General features: G+C 47.8%; 2 protein-coding genes across 3 annotated transcripts; both read right to left on the bottom strand.

Moving 5' to 3' along the window:
- Positions 1 to 1,489: 1,489 nt before the first annotated feature.
- On the bottom strand, positions 1,490 to 7,225 carry TICAM1 (TIR domain containing adaptor molecule 1). 2 transcript variants are annotated; one of them, XM_081325502.1, is made up of 2 exons: positions 7,118 to 7,225; positions 1,490 to 4,878 (listed from the first exon to the last, which is right to left on the bottom strand). In XM_081325502.1, the coding sequence occupies exon 2, from the start codon at positions 4,722 to 4,724 to the stop codon at positions 2,742 to 2,744; it is 1,983 nt and encodes a 660-aa protein (XP_081181628.1). In that variant the 5' UTR covers positions 4,725 to 4,878; positions 7,118 to 7,225; the 3' UTR covers positions 1,490 to 2,741. The 2 variants fall into 2 exon arrangements, with proteins under 2 accessions (XP_081181628.1, XP_081181629.1); XM_081325503.1 differs by lacking the exon at positions 7,118 to 7,225 and adding an exon at positions 4,993 to 6,334.
- A 6,860-nt stretch (positions 7,226 to 14,085) lies between these two features.
- On the bottom strand, positions 14,086 to 25,013 carry LOC308660539 (perilipin-3-like; the record flags this gene model as incomplete). Its single annotated transcript, XM_081314943.1, has 7 exons — positions 14,086 to 14,616; positions 15,149 to 15,286; positions 15,639 to 15,838; positions 17,988 to 18,447; positions 22,755 to 22,837; positions 24,006 to 24,201; positions 24,972 to 25,013. 7 exons carry the CDS (start codon positions 25,011 to 25,013, stop codon positions 14,086 to 14,088), a joined length of 1,650 nt encoding a protein of 549 aa, XP_081171069.1.
- Between the last annotated feature and the right edge of the window lie 556 nt (positions 25,014 to 25,569).

The raw sequence follows: 25,569 nt of genomic DNA on the forward strand, positions 1-25,569 counted from the left end.
ACTGGTTAATTGTCCTCACTGTTAGGAAGTTTCTCCTTAATTCCAGGTTGCTTCTCTCCTTGATTGGTTTCCATCCGTTGTTTCTTGTCCTGGTGCTTTGGAAAATAAGTTTGACCCCCTCTTCTTTGTGGCAGCCCCTCAAATACTGGAATACTGCTATATCACCCCTAGTCCTCCTTGTCTCTGGACTAGCCAAACCCAAATCCTGCAACCGTTCTTCGTTTCCTTTTGCCTCCAGGTCTTTAATCATCATAGTTGCTCTTCTCTGCACTTTTTCCAAAGTCTCACCGTCTTTTTGGTAAAACCAAACTCAAGAGAGCACTCAGGAATCCACAGTGAAGCTCCCCATATGAGGATCTGTGGATTTCTGCCGAGCATCTGATAGCTCACAGTAGGCCATGTCTAAAACAGTGGTATTATGTTTACCAACCAGGCTTTTTATTCTTTTTATTCTTGCCCTGTTCACCGCCCTGAGTCCTTCGGGAGAAGGGCGGTATAGAAATATTAATAAATTAAATTAAATTAAATTAAATTAAATTCAACGTTAAATTTAACTATACAAGAAAAGAATGAGAGTCCCTCATTGTGTTCATCCCCATTTACTCATAGGTTCATGTCTTACCGGTATTATTTACCACTCGTAAAGCATGTCCGAAGTGTTAAATCGGGGCTGCCCAACCTCGACCGCTTTAAAAGCTGTGGGTTTCAACTCCCAGAATTCCCCAGCTACCATAACCAGCTGGGGAATTCTGGGAAGTCCACAAGTCCAATAACTTGTCATTGTTCGATGCCCCCTGCTTTAGATGCCACACTGAATATAACATCATTTCGTAAATGCAATCATCTGCCAGTTTTGGGGGGGTGGGGAGCAGAAAAGGCAAGCTTTGTTGGTACAGCCTATAAGGGGTGGCGTTGAGGAAACCCCTTGGCCCAACTGAGTAGAGTGGAATGTAAGGGGGGGGGAATTAAGGATCCCCAATTTTTTTCTCAGGAGTTTCTGATGCATTTTCCCAAAGAAGGACACACATTTCCTTGCAGTACCAAAAAAAGAAGATAAATAAATACATAATTTTCTCCCTGATTTGGATGTCTTTAAAAGACAGACAGTATTATCTCTTCTTTAATGCCTCTTCTCCAGACTGGAAAAAGTACCTGGTCCCTTTCTCCAGATACTGGATCCCTCCTCAGATCTGAGTGGGTCTTGATCGCCAGATCTGATGAAATGCAGAAAAGAAGGGAGGAATTGGGGCTGGGGGGCATTGCAATCTGCAAATCCTGATTTCTCCAGAGATGGTTAAAGTGAAAAGCTGCAGCAAGCTGATAAGAGATAATGTTGAGGTATACACACACACCCATGTTCCTGCGCCCCCTTAGTCTTACGACTCTCCACTTGAACGAGTTTTAAGATGGGTGGACTTCGACTCCCAGAATTCCGTAGCCAGCCGTGCTAGCTGGGGAATTCTGGGAGTTGAAGTCCACATATCTTGGCTAACTTGACTACCCTATTAGATTCCAGCGTTGCCTGTAATCTAAAAGAGCTCTCGCTTGCTACGCTCTGCATTAAGCCATAGCTTAAACCTGGTTATATAGACTTTAAGTCACAATTGGTGGAGTGGAGACACCCCAAGCCATAAGCAAGATCGCAGTGACTCTTTGCCTCTTAAACCAAGATCAAGCCAGGCTCCTTGTAATTCCAATCGCAACATGAACCCAGTCATTTCCAAAGGCCACATATATATTGCATAGGGGTCGCATAACGAAGCAATTGTACACATTTCAGAATTTTCACCCAAGTAAATCGTGGTGCAGTTCCTCTGTCTCCGTCCTTTGAGATTAATCCCTTCTAACATTCTTGCTGGGTTTCCCCCCCCCCCAAAAAAAGAGCAAAATGGCTTCCTTCTCCCTCTCTTCTATATTGCACGAAAGGGTCCCCATAACTCCTGTCTCCCCAGCTGCAAGATTAAGAATACAGGTAAGTCCTCAACGACCACAACTCAGCCCAAAATTTCCCTTGCTAAGCAAGACAGTTCTTATGTGGATGTTGCCCTGTTTTACAACCTTTCATGCCACCGTGATTAATTCAATCACTGCGGTTGTTAAGTTAGCAACAGGGTTGTTAAGTGAATCTGGCTTCGCCATTGTCCTTGGTGGATCAGAAGGTCTCAAAAGGGGATCACGTGATTCCAGGAAACTCTAAAAGTCACAGATGCGAGTCAGTTGCCAAGCGTCTGAATTACGATCACACTGTACGTTCAACGGTTGTAAGTGTGAAAAACGTTCATAAGTCCCTTTTTTTTCAGTGTCATTGTAACGTCAGACAATCATTAAACAAATGGTTGTAAGTCGAGGACTACCTGTAGTGCATTTTGTCCTTTACAACAGGGGTCTCCAACCCCCAGTACGGAACCACGGCATGCCGCAACCGGTCCGCACAAACAAGCAAAGCCCCATCTGCGGAATGCAGGCAGCACACAAAACCACACACCCTCCGGTCCGCGGAAAAACTTTTCCACGGAACCGGTGGTCCCTGGTGCCCCAAAGGTTGGGGACCTCTGCTTTACGAGTCCCTGGGGGATTCCAAAGAGGAGATGGTCACCCATGAAGTTCAAGGTGCCAGTTCTTGTTGGCCCCTACATCTTCCCGTAACACCGGTCTCTTTGTCAAACAGGTCTCGTCCCTTGGCAAAGTCGCCGATGCTTCTAAGAAACTTACAAATGTTTCTGATGTCTTCTTTCATGGACTCATTTTTGCTCTCCAGGATTGTCCTCTCCTTCCTCCACTGGTGGCCCCTCAATGGTCCCATTGGCCGTGCCCACCGCTGCATTGCTTCTTTCCACCTGCATGCGGTTATAATCACCGATCTGAATCATTTGGGCATTCTGAATGATGAGCTGTGGACCCGGCATTGTGTTTGGAGAACCCACCGAGAACATGAATGGTTGGGAGAAGGAAGCCTGGTTGGGCCCTGGTTCCATAAAGGATGTTGTGGAAGGAGGAAAGACTCGGCCTGCTGAGGCTGGTAGCCTTGAAATGTCCGCCACTGGTTGTGGTGGTTGAAGGTTGAGGAGAGCGAGACGCTGTTGTAGCCTCAGGTTTTCTCGCTCTCGTTCTCTCTCCTTCTCTCTTTCCTGGATCTGTCTCGTGAGCTCCCAGGTGGCTTTTTTCTCCTGGATCACCCTTGAAGTGAAGGTCTTCTTCACCCTTTTGTCAAACACAGGAGATTTTTCAACCAAGGGCACCAACGAAGCCAGCAGGAGGGGCATTTCCCTGGATTTCAGCGTGTGTTCTTTGGGCACCAACGGAATCACCGAGTCCCTCTTGCAGCAGCGGGTGAGGGAGTCCATCAAGGCTGTGTCGCGTTGATAGTCACAAAGGCGGCCCGTGAAGTTCTCTGTCAGGAGCACGAGGGTGAAGGCCGAGTTGTCCAAGGCGTTCTGGAAACAGTTGAGTTGGCCACAGCCGGGGACGAGGAAATCTTCGCTGAAGGTGGCTCCGTTGGAGACACCCAAGGCCTCCAAGCGTTCCTTCACCCGGCAAGCCACCAGCTCGTCCTCTGCGGCATGCAGGACCACGAAGGTGTAGAACTGTCTTTCATCATCTGGTGGGACCACCGAAGAAGGCTCTGAGCTATGAGAGGCAAGATCTGAAGAAGAAGTAAAAGAAGACGATAGCAGAGGTCCAAAACCCGTGCTCGGGGCTGAAGCAGAGGAACGGGTTCCAGGTTGTAGAGCACTTTCTGCAGGTGTCGAACCCAACTTCTGAAGAGGTGGGACCTGGAAGCTGAGAGGCAAGTCTCCTGATAGCATTGTTACAGGGGTTGTGGTGCAGTGCATGGAGCCCTGGGCAGACGCCTTGAGAGACGGTGCGATTTTGGTATCAGGCGGTAAACTGGGACCTCTGGAAATTGGTAGAGAAGGTCTTCTCGAGTTGGCGGAACAGCTGTTGACCAACGACGCAGAACTGGTGTCTTCTGCTTGGCTTTTTGATGTTAGAGACACAGACCCTCCCGGGCTGGAAGGGCTGCCGGAGGTTGTTGAAGTCTCACTGATCTGAAGGTGGCTGATGTAGGAGAGGGGGCTTCCTGTGGAACGTAACGGCTGAGGGTTATCAGAAGGAAAAGAGCTGTCAATGGACACCGGACTGCTCCTTCTGGGTGGAGTCAACTCCCACCTCCCTGAGGCCAGAGCTCCAGAATTATTCCTGGGCACCGTCAAGAGGAATGGCAGTCCACACTTCTCCATAGCTTCATCCAGGAGACCTTTGAGTTGGGCTCCTTCAACGCGACCGGTCATAAAGGCTTGGATAGCGGTTCTGTACGCCTCGTCTCTGGCCAGGGATTCACAAAGCTTCTCATCGACCAAGAGCGAATAGATCTCCGCCACTGCCTGGGCCACCTTGGCCTGGTCCTTCAGTTGCTCTGGGGTTGTCCCCTTCACTCCACCCGTGGCCCAGAGGCTTTGAGAGAGATGGTGGGCCACCACGTCGTCTCTGAAGCTGTGGAGCTGCACCCTTGCCTCCTCTTCTCTCCCCAAGGACCAGAGGATCATGACGTGCAGCAGATGGCAGCTCTTCCGGTTTTGGTGCGAGCAGCACAGCTTGTGCCTATATTGAATGAGCCTCTCCGCCGGGATCCCCTTTAGGATCTGGAGGATCCCTTCAAAGCCCAGATCTACCTGGGAAGTGCCTGTCATCCTGGGCGGAGCCGGGTCCAAATTGGAGGGCATGTTGGATCCACAAGGGGTGGCACAGGCAGAGGACGGGCACGGCTGCCCAGCCTTTATCAAAGGTCGGATACCAGGAAGCCTATATGTCGCCTAGGGCAAACCTGTGTAAGGCTACAGGAGAGGTGGGCGTCGTAATTTTTGCCAAGCTTGAAGGCTGGAAAAAAAGAGAGAAATAAAGATAATGAAACTCTGGAACAGTTTGGGGAGCCTGAATGAATGAATGAATGAATGAGTGAGTGAATGAATGAATGAATACATATGTACATACTTGCGTACGTACACACCAACATAAATAATTCTGTTTCATTGGAGGTGTTTAAGTAAGGGGCAGATCTAATACAGGCGGTCCTCAACTTAGACCAGCCCGTTTAGTGACCAAAGAGACAAGGGCACTCAAAAAAGTTACTTGTGGTCATTGTTTTCACGCTTTACAACCATTGCAGCATCCCCCATGGTCAAAACCTGGATGCTTGGCAATTGATTCATATTTATGACAGTCGCGGTGTCCCGGAGTCAGGTGATCTACCTTTTGGTGACCTTCTGACAAAGTCATTGGAGAAGCCAGATTTGCTTAATGACCGTGTTCCTAAGTTAACAACCGCAGCGATTCACCTTAACAACGATGGCAAGAAAGATTGTAAAATGGGGTGGGTGGGTAAATCTCGCTTAATGACTGTCTCACTTAGCAATGGAAATCGGGCTCAAATGTGGACCTAAATCAAAGACTACCTGCTCCTTGTTAGCTAATGAAGGCTTTAATCAATCAGAATACAGCTGGAAGGGACCTTGGAGGTCTTCTAGTCCAACTCTCTGCTCAGGCAGGAGACCCTAAGCCAGGGGTAGGCAACCTCGGCTCTTTTATGACTTGTAGACTTCAACTCCCAGAATTCCTCACCCAGCCTGGCTCAGCTTGGAAACCTCTCCCTTTCCCCTCAGTATGGCTGGCTCAGGAATTCTGGGAGTCATAAAAGAGCCGAGGTTGCCTACCCCTGCCCTATACAATTTCAGTGGCTGTCCCGTCACTTCTTAAAGACTTCCAGTGATGGAGCACCCATAGCTTCTGGTGGCAAGCTATTCCACTGGTTAATTGTTCTCACGGTCAGGAAATTTCTCCTTAGTTCCAGGTTGCTTCTCTCCTTGATGAGTTTCCATCCGTTGTTTCTTGTCCTGCCTTCGGGTGCTTTGGAGAATAAGCAGACCCCTTCTTCTTTGGGGCAGCCCCTCAAATCCTGGAATACTGCTGTCATGTCCCCCCTCATCCTTCTTTTCTCAAGAGTAGCCAAACCCAAAACCTGCAGCCGTTCTTAGGTCTTCAAACTCGGCCCTTTTATGACTCATGGTCTTCAACTCCCAGAATTCCTCAGCCAGTGTGCCTGGCTGAGGAATTCTGGGAGTTGAAGTCCATGAGTCATTAAAGGGCCGAGTTTGAAGACCCCTGATCTAGAACTTAAAATTGCCACGGTTGAGAAAAACGGTAATATTCTGTGTATAATATACAGTGTGTTATGTCAATATGTTAAACATAATATGACGCGATAGAAGCTGTATTCTAGAGTATTACGAGTCCTGGCATAAAACGCCCAATAAAATGAATTGGCTGAACAAGGACCTGCCATGTTTACTTCACCACTCGCTGCATTTGCACAAAGACACACACACACACACACACACACACACATACACCGTTTGCTTCTTATGTAAACCTGGATTCCCCCTTGCCTTTGCTTGTCAGAAGGTGGCAAAAGGGGTCCCAAGGAATCCCCGGGACACAGCAAGAGTCGCAAGTACCAGCCAGCTGCCGAGCAATTTGACCACAGGATCGTGGCGCTTTCTACCAAAGTCACAAAACTGTGCAAAAAAAACGGGTCCTAAGTCCCTTTGTTTCGGGGCTGTGGTACGTTTGAACGGCGCTAAATGAACCGTTGTAAGTCGAGGACCACCTGTGCCGTTTCAAAGATGGGGGCTACCCAGCCTCTTCTTGAAAACTTCCACTGATGAAACACAAGCGCAACTTCTGGAGGGAAGCAGTTCCACCGGTGAATTGTCCTCACGGTCAGGAAGTTTTCTCCTTAAATTCCCGGTTGCTTCTCCGGTCACTTTCCATCCATTTTTTTTTTCCTTGCCTTCTGGTGCTTTGGAGAAGTTGACCCCCTCCCCTTTGTGGCAGCCCCTCAGATACTGGAATCCTGCCATCATGTGTTCCCCCCTCCCCACTATTTCTGTTTTTTTCTTTAGACCACTAGCCAAACCCAAGTCCTGCAGCTGATCTTCGTATGTTTGGTCTCCACGGCCTTGGATCATCTTCACTGCTCTTCTGCTCCACCCCAGCTGGTTTCAGAAAGAGGGTTGGGGGTCTCTGCTGGGGGGAGGGGGGTTTCCCCACGAAGACTTACCTGGGGCTGAGGCCTCCCTGCAAAGGCTGAGCTGGCTCTGGTTAGCAGGAGGCGGAAACCACCCCAAAATGCTCTTTATTCCTCCTTTATTTATTTGTCTCTCCTCCCGGTTGGGTGGAAAAAAAACCAGTCAGCCCAAAGTAGGAAGTTGGTCGTCCTGCAGAGAAAAAGAAGGAGCAGAGGTTTCTTTCTCTTTCCTGGCCCGGAAGTGAATTCTACACACACACACACACACACACACACACACACACACACCCTACACACACACACACACACACACACACACTACCTCTTTTTGGGCAAATAATAGAAACTCTTTCTCTTTCCTGGCTCGGAAGTGAATTCTACACACACACACACACACACACACACCCTACACACACACACACCCTACACACACACACACCCTACACACACACACACACACACACACACACTACCTGTCTTTGGGCAAATAATAGAAACTCTTTCTCTTTCCTGGCTCAGAAGTGAATTCTACAGACACAGAGACACACACACAGACACACAGAAACACAGACACACACACACACACACACCCTACACACACACACACACACTACCTGTCTTTGGGCAAATAATAGAAACTCTTTCTCTTTCCTGGCTCAGAAGTGAATTCTACAGACACAGAGACACACACACAGACACACAGAAACACAGACACACACACACACCCTACACACACACACACACACACACACTACCTCTCTTTGGGCAAATAATAGAAACTCTCTTTCCTGGCTCGGAAGTGAATTCTACACACACACAGACACACAAACACACACAGACACACACTCACACACACCCTACCTCTCTTTGGGCAAATAATAGAAACTCTTTCTCTTTCCTGGCTCAGAAGTGAATTCTACACACACACACACAACACACAACACAAACACACACACACACACACACAAACACACACACACACACACACACCCTACCTCTCTTTGGGCAAATAATAGAAAGTCTTTCTCTTTCCTGGCTCGGAAGTGAATTCCACACACACACAACACACAACACACAACATACACACACCCACCCACACACCCTACCTCTCTTTCGGCAAATAATAGAAACTCTTTCTCTTTCCTGGCTCGGAAGTGAATTCTACACACACACACACACACAAAACACACAACATACACACACACACACACACACCCAAACCACACCCAGAAGGAGCGATGGAGCCGGCCAAGGAATGTTTAATTATTAAGGAAAAGAAAGTTTAACTGGCTGTGTTGATCTTTGGGAAACTCATTCCGGACTTTGGGCTCCGTGTTTCAAAACAAGGGTGAATGAAATGTTGACTTTGGGTTTGGATCAGGGGGTCGTCCTGGAAAGGGCTGGTCTTTTTTTAACGTGAAAGTAGTTGAGATTGTAACTTTGCTCTGGATTTGACTAGGCTGGGGAAAAAAATGTAGGAGAGCCCGGCTTTCTTTCTGTTTTCCCTCTACTTCCCCTTTCTTTTCTCGAACTTTCCTGTTGCCTCCATTTTCATTTGTATTTTGCATTCAGGTACGAAAGCTAAGAAAGGGAGGGAGGGAGGGAGGGAGGGAAGGAAAGAAGGAAGGAAGGAAGGAAGGAAAAGAGAGAGAGAAAGAAAGAGAAGGAAGGAAGGGAGAGAGAGAAAGAGAAAGAAAGAAAAGGAAAAAAGAAGAGAGAAAGAAAGAGAAGGAAAGAAAGAAAGAAAGAAAGAAAGAAAGAAAGAAAGAAAGAAAGAAAGAAAGAAAGAAAGAAAGAAAGAAAGAAAGAAAGAAAGAAAGAAAAGGAAAAAATAAGAGAAAGAAATAAAGAGTATATATATGGTATTCTTGATGGGGTATTGTTTTGAGGGTTTTTGTCTGATGTTAATCTCTGCTTATCTAAGTATCGATTGCTGGCAAGACGATCTAGTTTTTTTTTACTTTACTTTTCAGCCATCCCTCCATGCATCCACCCATCCCTTCACCTACCCATTCATCCCTCCATCCCCCCATCCCTCCATCCACCCACCTGTAATGGAGTGGGTCCGACGCAAGTGTTCAGCTCTTTATTGGGGGGGGGGGTAGCGTACTGAGGAACAAGGGTTACCTGGCCTCCTTAAATACCTAGCCAGGTAGGCGTCCAGCCAATGGGGTTGGCCCTAGGTTTCCCGCCGAAACTGGGGTTCCCGCCGAAACCGTCCAGGCCAACGCCCCCTAGTGGCTGTTGCCATGCAGATACCTGCACTGGATACATAACACCAGCCATCCACCCATCTTTCTATCCATCCATCAATAGACCCTTCCCAATTGGGTGCTTTCAGAGGGACTTCATTCAAATCCAGCCCATGCTGTCTTGAAAATTAGCAGGCTCTAAATCAAGTGGGGAAGATGGCCCTTTTGTGATCTCGGCTTCAATTCAGCCAGGAACTCTGGGAGTTGAAGTCCACCAGTCATAAAAGGGCCCTAAATGAAAGTCCGCCCATCACTTCTGGCCTACTTTTATGTACACACACACAGAGACACACACACACACACCCTACCTCTCTTTGGGCAAATAATAGAAACTCACCCGTTTGGCCAATTCCCACCGTGGGAGAAGGAGCAATGGAGCCAGCCGAGGAATGTTTAATTATTAAGGAAAAGAAAGTTTAACTGGCTGTGTTGATCTTTGGGAAACTCATTCCGGACTTTGGGCTCCGTGTTTTAAAACAAGGGTGAATGAAATGTTGACTTTGGGTTTGGATCAGGGGGTCGTCCTGGAAAGGGCTGGTCTTTTTGTAACGTGAAAGTTAAACGTGAGATTGTAACTTTGCTCTGGATTTGACTAGGCTGGGGGGAAAAAATGTAGGAGAGCCCGGCTTTCTTTCGGGTTTTCCCTCTACTTCCCCTTTCTTTTCTCGAACTTTCCTGTTGCCTCCATTTTCATTTGTATTTTGCATTCAGGTACGAAAGCTAAGAAAGGGAGGGAGGGAAGGAGGGAAGGAAAGAAGGAAGGAAGGAAGGAAGGAAGGAAGGAAGGAAGGAAGGAAGGAAGGAAGGAAAAGAGAGAGAGAAAGAAAGAGAAGGAAGGAAGGGAGAGAGAGAAAGAGAAAGAAAGAAAAGGAAAAAAGAAGAGAGAAAGAAAGAGAAGGAAAGAAAAAAGAAAGAAAGAAAGAAAAGGAAAAAAGAAGAGAAAGAAATAAAGAGGAAGGAAGGAAGGAAGGGAAAAAGAAAGAAGGAAGGGAGGGAGAGAGAGAGAAAGAAAAAGAAAGAGAAAAGGAAAGAAAGAAAGAGAAGGAAAGAAAGAAAGAAAGAAGGGAAAGAGAAAGGAAGGAAGGAAGGAAGGAAGGAAAAAAGAAAGAAGGAAGGAAGGGAGGGAGAGAGAGAAAGAAAAAGAAAGAGAAAAGGAAAAAAGAGAAAGAGAAGGAAAGAAAGAAAGAAGGGAAAGAGAAAGGAAGGAAGGAAGGAAGGAAGGAAGGAAGGAAGGAAGGAAGGAAGGAAGGAAGGAAGGAAGGGAAAAAGAAAGAAGGAAGGAAGGAAGGGAGGGAGGGAGAGAGAGAGAAAGAAAAAGAAAGAGAAAAGGAAAAAAGAAGAGAAAGAGAAGAAAAGAAAGAAAGAAGGGAAAGAGAAAAGAAGGAAGGAAGGAAGGAAGGAAGGAAGGAAGGAAGGAAGGAAGGAAGGAAGGAAGGAAGGAAAAAAGAAAGAAGGAAGGAAGGGAGGGAGGGAGAGAGAGAGAAAGAAAAAGAAAGAGAAAGAGAAAAGGAAAAAAGAAGAGAAAGAGAAGGAAAGAAAGAAAGAAGGGAAAGAGAAAGGAAGGAAGGAAGGAAGGAAGGAAGGAAGGAAGGAAGGAAGGAAGGAAGGAAGGAAGGAAAAAAGAAAGAAGGAAGGGAGGGAGGGAGGGAGAGAGAGAGAAAGAAAAAGAAAGAGAAAAGGAAAAAAGAAGAGAAAGAGAAGGAAAGAAAGAAAGAAGGGAAAGAGAAAAGAAGGAAGGAAGGAAGGAAGGAAGGAAGGAAGGAAGGAAGGAAGGAAGGAAGGAAGGAAGGAAGGAAGTCACCAGTTTGCTAGGCTGTGGTTCTGTTTGAAATGACGGTTTGCAAATAAGGGCCCAGGCTGCCCTCTGGGGGTAACTTCAGGACCCAGCAGGCATCAAGATCTGGGGCTTCTTCTAAGCAGGTTGAACACAAACGTCTGCAACTCGATGTCTTTGCTGAGGTGGGATTGGATGGGAATGACGGGGTGTCATTCGGCTCTCTAGGGTTGTGGGGATGCTTCCCAGGGACATCGAAAGGGTGAGTACAGCCATGTCATCAAACAGCGAAGAATATCTGTAGGGTTGAACTGAGGGGTCCCCGGTGCTCTCTGAGCCGGGTGGTTTTCTTGCAGACAATTCATGACCCAACTAGGTAACGTCACTAGGGCTAGAAGGAAGGGGGGTTGTGGAAAGGAGGAGGAGGAGGAGGAGAACTGTGGGGTCCTTGGTTGTTCTCTTGCAGACGTTTCATTACCCAACTGGGTAACATCACCAGTGCAAGGAGGAAGAGGAGGAGGAGGAGGAAGTCTGCGGGGTCCCTGGTGCTCTCTGAGCTTGGTGGTTTCCCTCCAGACACTACATGACCCAACTAGGTAACCTCACTTCAAGGTTGACTCAGCCTTCCATCCTTCCGAGGTAGGTAAAATGAGGACCCAGATTGTTGGGGGCAATTAAGCTGACTTTGTAATAATGCCGCTTGGGGGTGTGTGTGTGAAAGCCCTAACAAGCAGGCATATACATAGAATGAAGGCTACTGCTAAGCTTGTAAGCCGCCCTGAGTCTTCAGAGAAGGGCGGGGATATAAATGGGATTAAAATAAAAATAAATAAATAATAAATAAATAAAATATTGTTTTGAGGTTTTTTGTCTGATGTTAATCTCTGCTTATCTAAGTATTGATTGCTGGCAAGACGATGTAGTTTTTTTTAGTTTCTTTTTTAGCCATCCCTCCATGCACCCACCCATCCCTTCACCTACCCATTCATCCCTCCATCCACCCACCTGTAATGGAGTGGGTCCGACGCAAGGACGCCAGCCGGAGTACGTGTTCAGCTCTTTATTGGGGGGGGGGGGTAGCGTACTGAGGAACAAGGGTTACCTGGCCTCCTTAAATACCTAGCGAGGTAGGCGTCCAGCCAATGGGGTTGGCCCTAGGTTTCCCGCCGAAACTGGGGTTCCCGCCGAAACCGTCCAGGCCAACGCCCCCTAGTGGCTGTTGCCATGCAGATACCTGCACTGGATACATAACACCAGCCATCCACCCATCTTTCTATCCATCCATCAATAGACCCTTCCCAATTGGGTGCTTTCAGAGGGACTTCATTCAAATCCAGCCCATGCTGTCTTGAAAATTGGCAGGCTCTAAATCAAGTGGGGAAGATGGCCCTTTTGTGATCTCGGCTTCAATTCAGCCAGGAACTCTGGGAGTTGAAGTCCACCAGTCATAAAAGGGCCCTAAATGAAAGTCCGCCCATCACTTCTGGCCTACTTTTATGTACACACACAGACACACACACACACAGACACACACACACACACAAACACACCCAAGCCCCCACAATCTCTTCGACTGCAAAAGATGACGGAAACTGGCAGACATGTTTTTAAAATTTATTTTCCTACAGCATGGACACAAACGAAGGACCCACAGGAAAACGCTCAAAGCTTAGCTTCATGGAAATTCAGCTGGACCCATTCTGAAGTCTGAAAGGCCCCCCCCCACCAAAGAGTTAACTCAGGGGTCTTCAAACTTGGCCCTTTGATGACTGTCCACAAGTCATCAAAGGGCCAAGTTTGAAGACCCCTGAGTTAAACAAAGTCGCCATTTCTTCTGCCTGCCTTCAAATATCACCTTCAAGTCCACCTTTGCCATTAAGCTTTTGACCTCAACCGCCCAGCCTTACACCTATTTACAAGCTGATCTCTGCACTAATGAGGACTAGACGCTTGACTAAGAGGAGGAAATTGAATTCCTTTCTATCCATCCCTTCCTTGGAATTGCTTGCTACGCTTAACGCTCAATTAGATTATAAAATGCTAGGCTCAGCAGAATAAGAGAATAACCAAGCTGGAAGGCACCTTGGGGGTCTTCTAGTCCAACCCCCTTGCTGAAACAGGAGACCTACACCATTCCAGACAAATAACCCAATAGTAGAGCTGGAAGGGATCTTAGATGTCTTCTAGTCTAACCTCTTGCTCAAGCAGGAAAACCCTTCAGGACAAATGGTTGTCCAATCTCTTCTTGAAAACCTCCATCACTGGAGGTTTTTAAGAAGAGGTTAGACCAGGGGTAGGCATCCTCGGCTCTTTTATGACTCGTGGACTTCAACTCCCAGAATTCCTGAGCCAGGCCATGCTGAGCCATGCTGGCTCAGGAATTCTGGGAATTGAAGTCCACGAGTCATAAAAGAGCCAAGGTTGCCTACCCCTGGTATAGGTTCTCCTGCTTGAACAGGGGGCTGGACTAGAGGACCTCCAAGGTCTCTTCCAGGTTATGTTCTGTTCCGTTCCGTTCTATTTTGGTTGCAGTTCTGAATCAAAGCAGAGTTCTAAGATGGGCTTCCTTGGAAATTAACACAATGGAGCCCTAGGATGGAAAGTGGGATCTGGGTCCCTTTGGGGAGAAGGAAAGATGGATCCGAGCAGATCTCTCTCTCGGCAAGCTTTTAGCTTTCCTGTTTCTCTTTCCACAGGGACTGGAGTTCCCCTCTTGGAAATTGGGTCTCCTTCATTTGACTTTTGGGGAGAAGGCCTCCACTTTTGGGGTTTGGGGGCTGGCATCGTAGTTGGGGAGGAAGGGCTGCAAAACTTTTACGGCAACTTGCCCGGCCCTTCAGAGGCTCCCAGGGATGTCCGCAGGGTCTGGTCAAAGAAGAAGGTGGTCCCAATGAGGCCATCAAAGCTCTGTTGTGGTCAACCCCTGGAGACTTTTGACCAGGCCTTGTGGATACCCCTGGAGACTTTGCCTCTCCTTACTCTGAGTTCTTCTCTTGGGGGGCCCTCTCCGACCCCGCCAGCAGCTCCTTCAAGGCCCCCATCGCCTCTGTGGACTCTCTCGGGTCCTCCTCTGTTGCCTTCTCCATCCTCTTCACCCTCTTAGCTGCCACCTTCTCCGAGGATGCCCTGGCCTCTTTGCCCGTCTCCTTCACCTTCGCTGTCCTGCTCTCCTCCTGCGGGGTTCCCGATCCTCCTTCCTGGGATCGGAAGGGCCCCACGACCCAATTCAGAGGGGTGATCTGGACGAGGTGTTCGGCCAACGTGCGGAGAACCTCTCGGGCTTGGGCGATAGTCTCCTGGCTCTGGGCAAGGAGGCCGGAGGGCAGATCCCGGAAGGACTCAGCGGAAGAAAAGGCGTGATAGAGCTGGTGGAAGCTACTCTGGATGTGGTCCACTCTGTCCCGGAGGCTCCTGGGCAGCGCTTCCACGGTGGACATCAGCCAGGTGTAAGCAGGACTCAGATCTTGGATGAGGGATCGCAACATGGCCAAAGTCATCGGCTCGACCTGCGGAGGACAAATTTCGAGCGTCGCAACAGGTGTGCATCGCAACAAGTGTGATGCATGAGGGATTGTGACTTGCAATGAACCATTGTTTTTCAAATATGGCCTCTTGAAGATGGGTGGACTTCGACTCCCAGAATTCCCCAGTCAGCATAGCTGGCTGGGGAATTCTGGGAGTCGAAGTCCACATATCTTCCCCAGCCAGCTACGCTCCTGGCTCCTGCAGGAAAGGTCGAAGTGGAAAGCTGCAGAAAGCTGATAGAGATAACATCGAAGTACACGCACACCCATGCTCCTGGACCCCCATAGTCTCTATGACGGTGTTTCTTAACCCCAGTAACTTTCAGATGGGTGGACTTCATCTCCCAGAATTCCGCAGCCGCATAGCTGGCTGGGGAATTTTGGGAGTTGAAGTCCACGTATCTTAAAGCAGCCAAATTTGGGGGGTGGAAACTGCAACGAACAATAGTTTAACATGCAATAAACCCACTTGGTCGTAAGTCGAGAACTAACTGTAGTCGGAAGCATAGAATACCTGCTGTGGGACGTTTTCTTTCTTTCTTCCCTCCTGATCCTCTTCCGGCTGAATTTGGGTCCATTTAAGCAAAATTTGGCTAAGTTTCTGTTGTGCTTCCTGGAATTGACTCCCCGCGCTGCTTTTGAAGTGTTCCACCTGCCAGCCCAACAGAAATCAAAACAATTTAAGAAAGCAATGCAATAATACTCCGTTTGTAACCCGAGGAAAGGCAGTCCTCGACTTACAGCCGTAACTAAACCTGCGAGTGTAAGTCGTGATAGCCATTATAAAGCAGGCCATCGCAGCTCAGAACACGACCCCGCCCCGAACCCCCAATGACCACCTGGATGCTGCAAGGGTCGCTAAGTGTAAAATGTGGTCGTACGTCACTTTTCTTCAGTGCCATTCTAACTTTGGACGGTCGCTAAACGAGCTGTAGTAAGTCGAGGATTACCCGTACCTTGGCTTGCACTGCATCCTGGCTGATTTGAACCCAGGGCTGGCTTACCAGGTTAATCACATACTGGAGCTGGGCGAGCATGTCCTGAGTCTTTTCCTGGACCACATGAAGCCGATTCAGGGAATGTCGGTAGACGCGGGAACGAAGCTTGCTGGAAAGGGACCCCAGGCGGACAAAATAACTCTGCTCCCTCTGCTGCTGGTCCAGGGCAGCCTGGCTGACGCCGTGGACCTCGGTGGCCAGCTGGGCTGCAGAGAGTTTGAGAAAGCAGGTGTGAACAGGTGCCCTCCCTGCCCAGGAAGGATCAGCCCCCTCCCCACCCACCCCCAGCCCCAGGGCTCTAAAAACCCTGAATTCATCCCAGCCTTTCCACCTTCAAGTTTTATGTGGTTAGTTTCCCCAAATTTGTTTATCTCATGATTTGCCTGTGGATGAGAGGGCTGGCCCACAAGAAAGGGAAGGAAGGAAGGAAGGAAGGAAGGAAGGAAGGAAGGAAGGAAGGAAGGAAGGAAGGAAGGAAGGAAGGAAGGAAGGAAGGAAAGAAAAGAAAAAGAAGAAAAGACAAGAAAGAAAGAAGAAAGAAAGAAAGAAAGAAAGAAAGAAAGAAAGAAAGAAAGAAAGAAAGAAAGAAGAAGAAGAAAAGGAAGGAAGGAAAAAATGAAAAAGACAAAGAGAAAGGAAGGAAGGAAGGGAAAGAAAAGGAAAAATGAAAAAGAAAAAGAAAGAAAGGAGGGAGAGAGGAAGAGGAAAAAATGGAAAAGAAAGAAAGGAAGGAAAAAATGAAAAAGAAAAAGAAGAAAAGGGAGGGAGAAAGAAAGAAAGAAAGAAAGAAAGAAAGAAAGAAAGAAAGAAAGAAAGAAAGAAAGAAAGAAAGAAAGAAAAAGAAAAAAAGAAAAAAAGAAATGTGCTAAGCACATTGATTTGTGCTTCTTAGATTGTAAGCCGCCCTGAGTCTTCGGAGAAGGGCTGGATATAAATGGGATTAAAAAAAAGAAAAAAAAAGAAAGAAAGATGGGTACAGAGATTTTGGGAGAACTGATTTCAGCGTCCCCTAAACCGGGGCCTTATTGACTGATTGTATACATTTATATAGGCAGTCCTCGACTTTTGACCATAATTGAACATGGCAATTTGGGTCACATGGTCTCAAAGTGGGTCACCAGGTGACAAAACTATTTTTAGGATCTCTCTTGTGCTGGTTGCTAAGGGAACAACGTGCTTGTGAAGCTGACAAATGCTGCAGGGAGGCCGAAATCCTCCTGCAGTGGAGAAGGCAAACCTCTCTCTTAGCCCAGGGGTAGGCAACCTTGGCTCTCCCAGAATTCCTGAGCCAGCATGACTCAGCATGGAAACATCTCCTTTTCCCCTCAGCATGGCGGGCTCAGGAATTCTGGGAGTTGAAGTCCACGAGTCACAAAGGAGCCATAGTTCCCCCATGCTGGCTCAGGAATTCTGGGAGTTGAAGTCCACAAGTCATAAAAGGGCCAAGTTTGAAGACCCCTGGTTTAGCGTATAGGCCTGGGGTAGGCAACCTTGGCCCCTTCATGACTCGTGGACTTCAACTCCCAGAATTCCTGAGCCAACATGGCTCAGCTTAGAAACCTCTCCCTTTCCCCTCAGTGTGGCTGGCTCAGGAATTCTGGGAGTTGAAGTCCACGAGTCATAAAAGAGCCAAGGTTGCCTACCCCTGCCCTAGGCCAACCTTGCCATCTCTATGATTTGTGGACTTCAACTCCCAGAATTCCTGAGCCAACATGACTCAGCATGGAAACCTCTCCCTTTCCCCTCAGCATGGCTGGCTCAGGAATTCTGGGAGTTGAAGTCCACGAGTCATAAAAAAGCCAAGGTTGCCTACTCCTGGCCTAGCTACAGGGGCTGCTCCTCCACTTTCCAGGGTCTACGACGTGACCGGACCTGTTCTTAGAAACTATTTTACAGCGGTTGCTAAGCAAATGGGGTGGTCGTGACAGTAGTGATCACAGGCAGTCCTCGACTTACAACCACAATCGAGTCCCAAATTTATGTTGCTAAGGGAGAAATTTCTTCAGTGAGTTTTGCCCCATTTTACTTTCCATTTAAGCTGGTGACACGGTCACTTAGTGAATCTGGCTTCCCCCACGGACTTCGCTTGTCAGAAGGTCGCCAAAGGGGATCGTGCGACCCCAGGATGCTGCGACTGTCGTACGTACGAGCCGGTTGTCAAGCCTCGGGATATAAATCACCTGACTGTGGCGGATGCTGCAACGGGCATTAAGTGTGGAAAGCGGTCCTAAGTCACTTGTTTGAGGGCGGTTGTAACTTTGAATGGTCACTAAATGAACTGTTGTAAGTCGAGGACGGCCTGGATTAGGTAATGATCAGGTGTCGTGTTCGAGAACGTGGCGCCTCCACTCTTACCCAGCTCTTCTTCAGACACAGGAAGGTAGTAGTCCACCATCTCCTCCGTCTTATCCAACATGTTGTCCACCCCGCTGGCCATGGCTTGCTGGAACAACGTGGCCATCTCCACCCCTTCCTGGAGAGCCCCCGAGCTCTGCACTTGACGGGCGGCGTTGACTGTGGTGGACACCACTGATCGGGTCAGGTCAACGCCTTCATTGAGAGTCTCCTTGCCCAGCTTGACCACGTCAGCCGCTCGGTGAGTCACGAGACCCTTGGCTTCACTGGCGGCGTTCCGGGCCGTGGAGACGGTGGAGTTCACCACGGATTTGGTCAAGGTGATGCCGTCTTGGACGATGTCCTTGGTAAGGCCAACAGCTGCGGTCACTTTCTGGGTCACACGGCCCTTGGCTTCGCCAGCTGCCTGGACGGTGGAAGAAACCACCGTCTTGGTCAGGGTGACGCCGTCTTCAAAGACCTAGAAGGAGGAGGAGGGATGGAGGTCAAAGGCCGAGCGGGAGTCATTTGGTGGGAATTCAGGAGCAAGGAAGGTTCCCCCCATTCGAGTCCCGAGATGGGAAGATGTCGGCCACTTTCATATCCCAAAGATTTGGGACTCTGGAATGGGTCCAGCAAGGCTGGCCGGTCATCTAGGACAACCTGCAGATGAATTCATATATGTATGAAACAACATCTCCTTTTAAAGTATGCTGATTAGTATACATTTAAAATCTAATTTTAACATAGTTTTAATTATTGTATTATATTGGGCATGATTATTTAATTCTTTTTAACTTCTTTTTTAACTTTTGTATTTATATTCTGATATTTATTGCCCATAGGGACGCGGTGGCTCAGTGGGTTAGGACGCTGAGCTTGTCGATCGGAAGGTCGGCAGTTTGGCGGGTCGAATCCCGAGTGCCGCGTAACAGAGTGAGCGCCTGTTACTCGTCCCAGCTTCTGCCAACCTAGCAGTTCGAAAGCACGTAAAAATGCAAGTAGAAAAATAGGGACCACTACGGTGGGAAGGTAACAGCGTTCCGTGCGCCTTTGGCGTCTAGTCATGCCGGCCACATGACCACGGAGACGTCCTCGGACAAGCGCTGCGTTCCGTGCGCCTTTGGCGTCTAGTCATGCCGGCCACATGACCACGGAGACGTCCTCGGACAAGCGCTGGCTCTTCGGCTTTGAAACGGAGATGAGCACCGGCCCCTAGAGTCGGAAACGACTAGCACGCATGTGCGGGGGAACCTTTACCTTTTATTTATTGCCCTGTACACCGCCCTGAGTCCTTCGGGAGAAGGGCGGTATAAAAATTTAATAAATAAATAAATAAATAAAATAAAATGACAGTAATGTTGTTATTTTATTCTGTTCTGTTCTGTTCTATCCCATATTCTATTTTATTTCCTATCCTATCCTATCCTATCCTATTTTATCCTATCCCATTCTATCCTATATTCTATTCTGTATCCTATCCTATTCCATTTCTATTTTATATCCTATCCTATCCCATATTCTATTTTATATCCTATCCTATCCTATCCTATCCTATCCCATATTTTATTTTATATCCTATCCTATCCTATCCTATCCTATCCTATCCTATCCTATCCTATCCTATCCTATCCTATCCTATCCCATATTCTATTTTATATCCTATCCTATCCTATCCTATCCTATCCTATCCTATCCTATCCTATCCTATCCTATCCTATCCTATCCTATCCCATATTCTATTTTATGTCCTATCCTATCCCATATTCTATTTTATATCCTATCCTATCCTATCCTATCCTATCCTATCCTATCCTATCCTATCCTATCCTATCCTATCCCATATTCTATTTTATATCCTATCCTATCCTATCCTATCCTATCCTATCCTATCCTATCCTATCCTATCCTATCCTATCCTATCCTATCCTATCCTATCCTATCCTATCCCATATTCTATTTTATATTCTATCCTATTTTTGTAAATTTTTGTGCAAAAACCAGAAACTGGTTGAGTGGAAAACTCCAGTTGAAATCAGAGAATAACTCTGGAGCCACTGAGTAAAATATACAAAGAGTCCTCCACTTATAACCGATCACTTAGCGACCATTCAAAGCTATGACCTACCTGAAAAAATTGAGTTGCAACCCAGTTCTAAAGTTCCGATGTCACTCCCCCCCACCCCCCGCAGCGGTAATCTTCAACACGATTGTAATGGAGTCTGCCGATTACAGTTGTATGTTGTGACGGGCGTAAGTCGGATCAGTCAAGTGGCTGTGGTTTATGACGGTTTTGTCAAAAAAAGGGAAATTACATCCAGTTTTCAGCAAAACTGTGCCCGTAGCTAACCGTGGTTCGCTTAATGATGGCAGTGTTCATCTAACAACTGCAGCGTTTATTTAAATGGCTCCCCCAATAAGGTTGTAAAATCGGGTGGATCGTGCGAGTGACCCGCTTTATGACTGTCCCAACTTGTGACTGTAATGAACTGGCTTTGTTACGGTTGTACGTTGAGGACTACCTGTATTTCCAAGAATGTGGTGGGTCTGCGGGATTCTGTAACGTGGATGGTTTTCCTGTAGACGTTTCATTCCCCTGCTAGGTCACGTCATCAGTATAAGGAGGAGTGAAGCTTGCTGATATCCCAAAGGTGGTTGTTTTTTTCCAGGAGGCAACTGGACTTCCTTTTTTTTCCTTTGAAGATGTTTCGCTTCTCCTCCAAGAAACTTCTTCAGCTCTGACTGGATGGTGCGGAAGGGAAGGATTTATGCTCCTTGCAGACAGCTGGTCATTTGCATCCTTTTAGAAAGTCGTTGAGGCCACTTGGAGGTTTATCTGTGATACGACATCGTCCGTCTCCCGTCTGCAACACGGTCCTTTCAGCAGCTCCAAGAAGGCTCCACACCCATTTGCACCACACAGGTGACCCCGAGGATGCACATAAGCCTCCAAGTGGCCTCAACGACTCTCTAAAAGGATGCAAATGACCAGCTGTCTGCAAGGAGTGTAAATCCTCCCATTCCTCAGCATCCAGTCAGAGTTGAAGAAGCTTCTCGGAGGAGAAGCGAAACGTCTTCAAAGGAAAAACAAGAAAGTCCAGTTGCCTCCTGAACAAAAGCAAATTTGGGACAACCCGGACGTGGATGAGTGAGCATCTCCCTACGCATTACGTTTGCTGATAATTTTCCTATCACGATCTCGTTACAGATATTATAATATATTACAAGTTCTCGAGAGGTAGGAATTCGGCCAGCCCTGGGGTGGAGTTCCTTCACTGCATCGTTATCAGATTCAATTTCTTGTTTATCCAGATGTTAATTGCTGGGGAATATATATATATATATATATATACACACACAGTGCTTTTTTTGTAAAAGAAAAAGATGCCGGAACTCACACATGTCATACAACCCACCTTGCCTACCCTACAAGGTTCCATCCAAAAGGGCCAGTGCTCATCTCCGTTTCAAAGCCAAAGAGCCAGCGCTTGTCCGAGGACGTCTCCGTGGTCATGTGGCCGGCATGACTAGACGCCAAAGGCGCACGGAATGCTGTTACCTTCCCACCAGAGTGGTCCCTATTTTTCTACTTGCATTTTGACGTGCTTTCGAACTGCTAGGTTGGCAGAAGCTGGGATGAGTAACAGGCGCTCACTCTGTTACGTGGCACTCGGGATTCGACATATATATATATATGTTTCGCCTTGTTTCTTTCCTCCCTTGTCTTTTAATTGCACCTTTTAAAAAGAATCTCTGGAATCATAGGGTGGAAAGGGAGCTCTGAGGTCATCTAGTCCAACGCTCTGCAGATGGCACTGATTCACTCTATGACGAAAACTCCTGTCACGAGGAGGGAGCCTCTCCTTGCAGTAACCTCTTCCACTGACGGAGAGATCTAACCATCAAGAAAGGTCCTATCAACCTCTAATCTATATCCCGATTCGTGACTTTTTGCCCTATTTATCTATTTATCCTCTGGAGCAAGTGAGAAGCAGTCCTTGATTTAAGACCGTTCGAAGTTGCGACGGCACTGGAAAAAAAGGGACTTAGGACCGTTTTTCACACTTACGACCATCGCAGCAACCCCGCGGTTACGGGATCAAAATTCAGAGGCTTGGCAACTGACTAGTATTTATGACGGTCACATGATCCCCTTTTGTGACCTTCCAACCAGTAAAGTCACTGGGGGGGAAACCAGATTCATTTAACAACCGGGTTACCAACTTAACAACTGCAGCGAGTCACTTCAGAAATGTGGCGAGAAAAGTTGTAAAATAGGGCAAAACCTAATGCATTTCTCACTTAGCAACATCAGTTTTTCGGCTCTGTTGTGGTTGTAAGTTGTGGATTACTAAAGTTTCAACCCTCTAGAGCAGGGGAGGGGGAGAACTACAGGTATGGCCCTTTTCTGACTTGTGGACTTCAACTCCCAGAATTCCTGAGCCAGCATGGCTGAGCGTGGCTGGCTGAGGAATGCTGGGAGTTGAAGTCCACAAGTCATAAAAGGGCCATAGTTTCCCACATCTGCTCTAGAGTAGGGGGTCTTCAAATCTGGCCCTTTTCTGACTTGTGGACTTCAACTCCCAGAATTCTTCAACCAGGCACGGTCAGCCATGCTGGCTCAGGAATTCTGGGAGTTGAAGTCCACCAGTCAGAAAAGGGCCAAGTTTGAAGACCCCAGCTCTAGAGAGCAATGTTTCTCAACCTGGAGGAAGATGTGTGGACTTCAACTCCCAGAATTCCCCAGCCAGCAAGGTGTGTTGTGGGAACTTTGCTAATTTATGTCACCTGGTAAGTTGGTTGATGAAGAATTGGCAGTTTTTCCTCCAGCTTGTCCAAACCCTTGCAAGCATAGTCGTTCACGGTTGCAACTAGGAAGGAAGGAAAAAAAAACACAATTTTTAAACTTTTGGCGTTAAGTCAAACCAGCCTCACACTATGTTTCCGTCTGAATCCAGTTGCAGGACTTGGGTTTGGCCAGTCTAAAGAAAAGAAGAAATAGGGGAGACATGATAGCAGTTTTCCAGTATCTGAGGGGCTGCCACAAAGACGAGGGGGCCACGTTATTCTGCAAAGCACCAGAGGGAAGGACGAGAAACAATGGTTGGAAACTGGTCAAGGAGAGAAGCAACCTGGAACTAAGGAGAAACTTCCTGACAGTGAGGACAGTTAACCAGTGGAACAGCTTGCCACCAGAAACCGTGGGCGCTCCATCACTGGAGGTTTTTAAGAAGAGGCTAGCTAGACAGTCACTTGTCTGAGATGGTATAGGTTCTCCTGCTTGAGCAGGGGGCTGGACTAGAAGACCTCCAAGGTCCCCTCCAGCTCTATTCTATTCTTACAACTAGATTAAAAAGAAAACACATACCTCACATGTTATGATTTATTTAAAATTATTTAGGCCTGACTCTTGTGCAAAGAGCGAAAATGGTGCATCCTCTTTTATAAAAGAAAAGGGGACTGGGTTTATTTGTAAAGCCGGAGTTGAAGGGAGAAAAGACGAGAGTTATAGATGACTTTGGATTTATAAACAGGCTAGTTTCAGCGGTTTGCAAACAAGGATTTTTGTGAAAAGGTTTTTACCGGATATTTTACAGAACTGCGCAGACTGAGGGCCTTTCAACTTTGCTCCAGAGAGGGAAAAGGTTGGACTAGATGACCTCCAAGGTCCCTTCCAACAACAACATCATCATCATCATTGTTATTGTTATTATTATGTTCTGCTCACTTGTTAGATCATGATCATTTTGGGGTTGGGGTCGAGGGAAGGTGTCGCAGGAGGTAAAACCCCCCTGAATTAAACTGCCAAGCAGAAGAAAGGTGGAAAAGATGAAAAAGTCTGACATATTCTCTTCACAGGAAGGAGAGAGAGAAGCCTGGAAGATGAGGCCAAAACAGGGCCGGCCAAGAAACGTTTGTGCCATGAGGACTAGAAACTTGACGGCGGCAGTTCAAAGTGGCACTTGAAACTGGAAAGGCTGCAGAAGGGAGCCCCAAGCAGCCAGCCGGACTCTTTCAAGGCAGTGTTTGTGGACTCACTCTGGGGTTCAAGGTGGGGCAGGAGAGGCTGGGCGCCCCCTCGGGCGCTGCCCACGGCCACGGCGGCCACCAGCTCGACAATGTTGCAGGCGGTGTTGACGCAGGGGTAGGTCTTCTTGGCATACTGGTACACGGAGGACCAAAGGTCGAACGCAGAGCTGACCAAGGGGAGGCTGGTGACCCGGGTCACGATATTCTGGAGGGAAGTGAGAAAACTGATCTCAGGTGGGATCCCCCGGCCAGAGACCGGCGGCTTTCCCGGGGGCTTCTAGAGTGCCCAGACTACACCTCCCATCAACTTCTGGGTGTTTCCCTTTGTGGCTGGGGCTGATGGGAGTGTTCTCCCTCTGGGGATCTTCCCGCCACTCTTGCTGAGCCTTGCGACCCTGCCGATATGGGTCGTCCTCGGCTTGTTGACAATGACTCGTTTAGCGACTGTTTGAGGTTACGAGTGGCTTATGGCCGGTCCTCACACTTACAACCGTCACAGTATGGGTGGTCCTTGGCTTAGAATCACTCGTTTAGCGACTGTTTGAGGTTACGAGTGACTTATGGCCAGGCCTCGCACTTATGACTGTCACAGTATGGGCAGTCCTCAGCTTACGACCACTCGTTTAGCAACTGTTCAAGGTTATAAGTGACTTATGGCCGGTCCTCACACCTACAACCGTCACAGTATGGGTAGTCCTCGGCTTAGAACCACTCGTTTAGCGATTGTTCAAGGTTACGAGCGGCTCATGGCCGGTCCTCACACTTACGACCATCACAGTATGGGCAGTCCTCAGCTTACAACCACTCATTTAGCAACTGTTCAAGGTTACAAGCGACTTATGGCCGGTCCTCACACTTACAACCGTCACAGTATGGGTAATCCTCGGCTTACAGCCCCCAGTGGACTTCGCAAACAATTCAACAGTATTCATGGTAACAACCATCGTTCCCTGAAAGAAGAGTTTGGAATCTGACCTCAGCCTTTGTAGCCTTCTGGTTCTCCCCTTCCGTGGCCATCAGGAACTCTGGTTTAACTGAAAGAGAGACCAATTCATAGTTTAATTTAATTCCTTCCTTCCTTCCTTCCTTCCTTCCTTCCTTCCTTCCTTCCTTCCTTCCCTCCCTCCCTCCCTCCCTCCCTCCCTCCCTCCCTCCTTCCTTTCCACCAGATTTTGCAACAGCTTTGTCCCCTATGCCATCCATCCGGTAAGCGTGTAACATTTATTTTTTTCGTCCTGTATACCGTGGAGACCTATGAACTGCTACAGGGCGTGATCAGAGTGGATCCTCCAGCATGTGGGAAGGCGTGGACATGCATGGGCATAGATCAAACCAGCCAACCAATCCATTCCAGATCTTCCAAGAGGTGGTACCCAAGCCAGAAGTCCAGCTCTTCAGATATCAAGGGTTGAGAAGACAAGGTAGGGATTGCAAACTGTATAGAAACCGAATCCCGTGGACAATGATCGACACAGCCAGCATTGGGTGGCGTGCAAAATCCCTCGTGAAGTTTACAAACTGGCGCAGCCCGTTTTTGCCTGGGCAAGTTCCTGAAATTGACCTCAGGGTGAGG

Source organism: Vipera berus (assembly GCF_964194415.1).
Source record: "Vipera berus genome assembly, chromosome: 1".
NCBI classification, from domain to species: domain Eukaryota; kingdom Metazoa; phylum Chordata; class Lepidosauria; order Squamata; family Viperidae; genus Vipera; species Vipera berus.